A 5,988-nucleotide genomic window follows, 5' to 3' on the forward strand; every position below is an offset into this window, starting at 1 on the left:
GGACTAGAGAGTCGGAAAAATAAAATCTGTCGGGAATCCCTCAGCCTTTTCAACAGATTTCCGACGGATTACCAACGACTGTTGTTTCCGACGACATGGCGACAGCTAATGTAGCTGTTGAGAACCCGTCAGATAACTTCCCGATGGATTTCCCAACGGCTAATTTCCCAACGGATTTCCAACAACTTTACCGACGGTATCCCGACAATTAATACGATCAATTTCTCTGTTTTCCTCTGTTTTTACCGACGAAATCCCGACGGATATAATGTTCTATATTGATTAGGTAATACGATCAATTTCTCTGTTTTCCCCTTTTTTACCAACTTTTACGGTTTCTTTTTCTTTCCACAACAACTACTAATTAGGTAATAAGAACTTGAATTTATAAATTTAGAAATCCAAAATACAATATACACAAACATCCCAAAAAGAAAATGCAATATACACAAATCAAAAAGAAATAGAAAATGAAACTTAAATATTGTGAAAACTAAGAACTTGAATTGTCGGAGAACTTTGATCTCATCTCTGCCATGAACGACGCAAGCTCCTCATCTCTCTGCTTGCTCCTCTCATTCTCTTTTTCCATCATCTTCTCAAGAGCTTCAATACGGTCATCTTTCTCTTGGAGGGCTCGAATAAGTTCAGGATCACGATCATATAGTGTCGATGAATATGATAAAGAACGGAGTCTTTTTGCAACTTTCCCTAATCCAAAGATTCGACCCTTGGTTTGTGGAGTTTCCTGAAATGTAGAACAATTAGAATCCATACCTGTAAATCCTTCTGTGATAGCGTTAGTAACCCAAACAGTTTTTTCCTCAACATTACCTTTATCTTTTCCTCGATATACCTGTGTAAAAAAACTGAAAAAGTAAGTAGGTTTGCTTTTCTAGGAGACTAGAACCCATGAAGATATTAGTGTCAATCTCAAGTACTCACAAGAGCAGACAGATATTGATGAGGTTGTATGCCAGACAAAACAATACTCATCGCCTGAAATATACAAACGCATCAGACTGGGAAGCAGGACAATCTAAGCTGGTATTGTTCATGGCAACACATGTAACAAAAGCATGATTCAAAGAAAGAAACAGAGACTTGACCGAAGATGGATGAAATACAAAACCAAAGAAAATAAGAACCTCAATGGCTGTATTACTGATTATAGCAAAATAATCGTTAATGACAACATCTACATCAACAAGAGATGGTACAGTACCCAATGGATTGATCTTCTTGAAATCTTGAGGATCATAATTTTCTCAAAATCAAAGAACCCTAATTTTCTCAAATCAAAGAACACTAATTTCTAAATCCTTAAACAAAAATTGATTCAAAAATATGATCAAACTACCATGGGAAAGAGATTGGGTGGAGCTGTTTCTTCCAGAACGATATGCTTCGTAGTCCCTGTGAAAAAAAAGAAATATTACAGTTATACAAAAATACAAAAACTCAATAAAACATCAACTGAATACCCATATAAATCGTAACAAATAGATCTAAACCCAATTCTTAAAAATTGAAAAGCAAAATCATAGTATTACAGTTTACAACCCCTTAATCTGACATAAAGAACACCTAATCTAACATAATTGAACCCACTATCTTTACTTTTTGAATCAGCCACCGATACTGAAACCAAATTGCAAATCCCAAATCTAACATATTTGAGAGAAAAGGCTAAAAATCTTACATAGTTGAGTGGTTGTGGTTGATATGAGGAACAAAATCTTTGATTTAGAAGAGAGAAAGAGGGAGAAACGGGAAAAGGAAGAAGTGAATCAGTGAGGAAGAAGTGAGTCAGCTAGGCTGAGTAGATGAAAAGTTAGGGGTTTGTTTTTTTGGTTAAACAAATCATTCCCGCAATATCCAAAAAATTTGGGCCCAATACTTCCCGGGTAAAATTTTTTAAATTTTTCATTATAACCGACGGTTTCCCGACGGATCTATGAAAATTTTTCAAAAAACATCATATATAGGGTGAAATATATATTTCCTACTCAATTACCATTACAATAAGTATACTACATAGCTTGCAAATCTGTTTTGTTAAAAAAAACTATAAAAAAAATAATTTTAAAATTTAATCATTCACAACATTCAAACTCTTAAGTAACATTATAAGTGTATATAGAAACTCTTATGATGAAATCATGTTAAATTTTGAAAATTTAATTTTATAGTAGTATAATAGACCACAACTGATTGTAAGTGTTTTAAGACTTAAGAAATAGTGTTTGTGAATGTGTTAAGTTATAAAGTTTCATATTTCAATACCCTATACCCTAAACCCATCGAAAATCTGTCGGTAATCTGTTGAAAATGCCCCAATGACTTTCCGATGTTTTCCCGACGGACTATAAAATCACGTGTTAAATGCAGTAAAATTTATAAACCTGATAAAACTCGTAAGACTGTCGGGGATCTGTTGGGATTTCCCGACAGATTATCAACGAAATTATCATTTTTTTTTCAATTTTTTTATCTACAATCTTTATAATTTATTTTCTAAATTATTGTCAATGGAAGACCGATGGATCACCGACAATTTTCAAACGATTTTAAAAACGGTAACATATGAGCGGCGGAAAAACGACGGAGTTCCGATGAGATCTTCTAACAGACGTTTCTGTCAGGATTCCGATATGGTCTAGAATTCCCAACGGACTAACTTCCGTCGGTAATGGCTGACGGATTACTAACAGATAACGACGGTTCAAATCTTGTCGTATATCAGTCGAAAATCCGTCAGAAAGAGCCGACGAAATTTTGTCCGTCGGGAATCCCGTTGGATATCGCCTTGTTTTCTTGTAGTGGAGTAAGAGTTGTTGAAAGAAACTGTACTATATTATATCATCTAAAAATAAAATAAGGTTTCTTTTGGCAAGCTCCAAAAAGTTGTCATTTGATGCTCTCTTCTTTCACAAATGTGTTTATTTAAATTTTTAGTGTAACAAATTTATTCTATTGAATTTACATAATAAAAATTTCTCTAAACAAATAATTTGATAATTAATAGTTTAAGGATATAAGATTATAATATATATATTTGGGTTGTATAGGATAATGTCGAGTAATAAGTTGTTGTATTATTTCTACACCTTAATATAAATAATTCACATGATCTCGATATTACATTATTTATTTTATTTTCAATCCATTTACAATAAACTAAAGTATATTTTAATAAAAAAAATTCTAAATAACTAAATGAGAATTGAATATATTTAAACAACAGACAATTTAGTTATAAATTCACAATAAAGTATTTTATAAACCTGACACATTTTTATTCACATCTCATCAAACCCATATTTTGTATTAACTCTCATTTTTGTAACTTTCATAGTATTTATAGTAATGCAATCAATAATTAATAATAACATTTATAAATATTACATATATAAGAAAAAATATATTAATATGTAATGATTGCATATCTATAACTCTCACATAGTTTATGTGACTCCTATAACAATGAAATACTCCCTCCGTTTTGATTTAGTTGTCGTTTTAGGTGGTTTTCAATGAAAATTTTTGGTGAATTTTCCAGTTTTATCTCTGCTGTTTTAATGTTTTGACCAATGAAAATTGATATCAGATTACTGTATTTATTATCCAATTAAATAATAAATTTTCCATATGCTTTTAACTACAATTTTTCTTATAAATAAAACTAACACATTTTACTAACCCTCATACTGTATCTCAAATCTCACATAATATTTTTATTTAACTAATATTGTCTTAACTAATAATATTTTTACGAACCCTCGTACTGTATATTTTTATATACTAATTTTTTATTTTATTTTACTACTAGTATATTGTCTTAAATTAAATCCGTGCGTAGCACGGAGTGACTACTAATATATATATATATTGTTTAACAAGGGAAGGCTCACTATAAAATTCGAAAAGGTTGTTGTCGATCGCTATGAAGAACTTGAATTTCGCAAGAACGAATCAGAGCAAGAATTAAGGGTCAATTGTCTTCTTAAATCTATAAATGTTTTCATTGACTTTTAGCATGTGGTATTTGTTGAAGTTAGTTGTAACACTTTATTTGCTTATTATGCTTTTAATGCAATACTTATTTTGAACGCTGAGGACTAGTGGTTCGTGTAAAAAGTTAAACCTATTGTCATTTTTATGTTTATGCTAGTATCTACCACAAAATATTTTGCTCTGACGACGTTGGGTTTGTCGCAGAGACAAGTAAATAAGAGGGCCGATCTCAAACCCCATCTCTTGTTTTGCTTTACAAAATGTAACTCCACTCATTTTCTCAGTTTCTGGTCATCCCCAATTTGTGGAAACAAACAATAAAACCCAGCCTGGACTTGTTGTTATCTTTCTATTATTCTAACAAAACATGCCCAATTTTTCCTTTGAAATAATTCTCTTTTATTATTATCATTATTAATTGAATTATGGAGAGACATAGTATAGGAACAGTAACTCCTTGTCTATACACGTAATAAAACAATTACCTCTACTGTAAATTTTAAATCACTAACACTTTTTTTTTCCTTTCTGACAAGAAAGAACAACATATTAAGGACAAAAAAAAAAAAAACCAAATCAAGAATCCTTAGCCTTATCATCACGATCAACGGCGCTTGAGTTCTTGCAATGAGCAATGGCCGCTTGAATCGCAGCTTGTAACTCTTCCATGGTGCTATCACTAGACGATGATGACGTCGACGCTGAGCTTGACGATAGTCCCGCCGTGGACACTCGGAGATGTCCACTATTAGTCGGAGATGTTCTCATTGAAGCCGGAGCCGAGAACAACTCACCTCTCCTTCCTCTTATCAGATCTCTCTTGTTGTACAAACCACTAATCATTGTTTTGTTGTTTCCGTTCGGACCCATGAGAGAGGATGAGAAAGAATAAGATGAAGTCTGTCTTCTGTTCCTATACTGTGTGCCGTTTCCTCTCCTCTGAAACAACATCCTTATGTACTTCTTGACAGCGTGACTTAGGTCTAAGCTCATAGGTTTTTTGATCTTCTGCTGCTGCTGTTCTTGTTCTCGCTCGTTGCTTTCAAACCCTTTTTTCCATTTTGATAAACCAAAGAGAGAAAATGACTTGACGGGTTTGGTTTTTACCCGGTTCTCACCTTCCGCTTTATCGCCCGTACTGTTGTTGTTCTTTGCCTCCGTACTGATGTTTGTGATAGCGTTTTCAGTGTTATTGTTGTTGTTCTTTGCGGTAGGCTGGTCAGGTTCATTAACGGGGAGGGTAAATCCGTCATTATACGAGCCGGTGGAAGTTCGAGGAGAGACGGGGAGGTGAGAGAGGAGGTGGAGAGGGAGAAGATGGCCGTGGAAGAAGATCTCATCGGCCGGGGACAAGTCGACGGCGAATGGATCGGTTTGTTGATAAGACGATGTCGTTTTGTTTGAACCTCTAAGAGTAGGACTGATGTGTTTAGAGGAAGAAGAGAGAGGCTGGAGAGAGATGGTGAAAGAGAAGTCATGAGAAGGAGAAGAACAAGTGGATGATATTGGTGAAGGTGATGATTGTAAAGCTTCTTGTTTAGGGTTTTGCTTTTCAGAAAAAGTTTGAGAACTGTTCTTCACCTGTTGTAGATGGGTTTCCATGATGATTGAGGAAAAAAAAAGAAAAGAAAAATCAAAAAAGGGAAAAGGGAGTTTTGTGTTGATCAAAGGATATGATGGTATAATAATATTATTATTTAGGTTCGGTCTTGAGACTTACATTAAGTGGGGTTCTATGTTTTTCTTTTATGCCTTTATTTATTTATGATTATTAGTATTTTTCCGGTTTTTCTGTAAAGGTGGAAGAAGAATATGACAAAAACTTTTCTTGAGGAGAAGATAAGGAAGCCGTGGAGAGAGACGACCAACGAAGGAAAGAGAAAAATTATAGTATGGTCAATACAAAAATAGTAGACGAACTGTGTCGTGGAAAAAAGAATGTAATGCCAAAAACACATGTTAGTATTGATG

At 33.7% G+C, this 5,988-nt stretch overlaps 2 protein-coding genes across 4 annotated transcripts; both read right to left on the bottom strand.

Annotated features, from left to right (window-relative positions):
• On the bottom strand, positions 421-1,832 carry LOC104771405. Of its 3 annotated transcripts, none has more exons than XR_764823.2 (5): positions 1,703-1,832; positions 1,361-1,416; positions 946-999; positions 835-856; positions 421-748 (listed from the first exon to the last, which is right to left on the bottom strand). XR_764823.2 is itself a non-coding variant. In XM_010495918.2 (5 exons), coding segments are annotated over exons 1-5 (402 nt in total). In that variant the 5' UTR covers positions 1,705-1,831; the 3' UTR covers positions 421-493. The 3 variants fall into 3 exon arrangements, 2 of the variants coding, with proteins under 2 accessions (XP_010494220.1, XP_010494219.1); XM_010495918.2 differs by having other exon boundaries at positions 835-869; positions 1,703-1,831; XM_010495917.2 differs by having other exon boundaries at positions 421-856; positions 1,703-1,831.
• On the bottom strand, positions 4,457-5,752 carry LOC104771406 (BRI1 kinase inhibitor 1). The gene has a single exon (XM_010495920.2). It carries the CDS (start codon positions 5,617-5,619, stop codon positions 4,594-4,596), a length of 1,026 nt encoding a protein of 341 aa, XP_010494222.1. The 5' UTR covers positions 5,620-5,752; the 3' UTR covers positions 4,457-4,593.

This window comes from Camelina sativa, chromosome 20, assembly GCF_000633955.1.
Source record: "Camelina sativa cultivar DH55 chromosome 20, Cs, whole genome shotgun sequence".
NCBI lineage: Eukaryota > Viridiplantae > Streptophyta > Magnoliopsida > Brassicales > Brassicaceae > Camelina > Camelina sativa.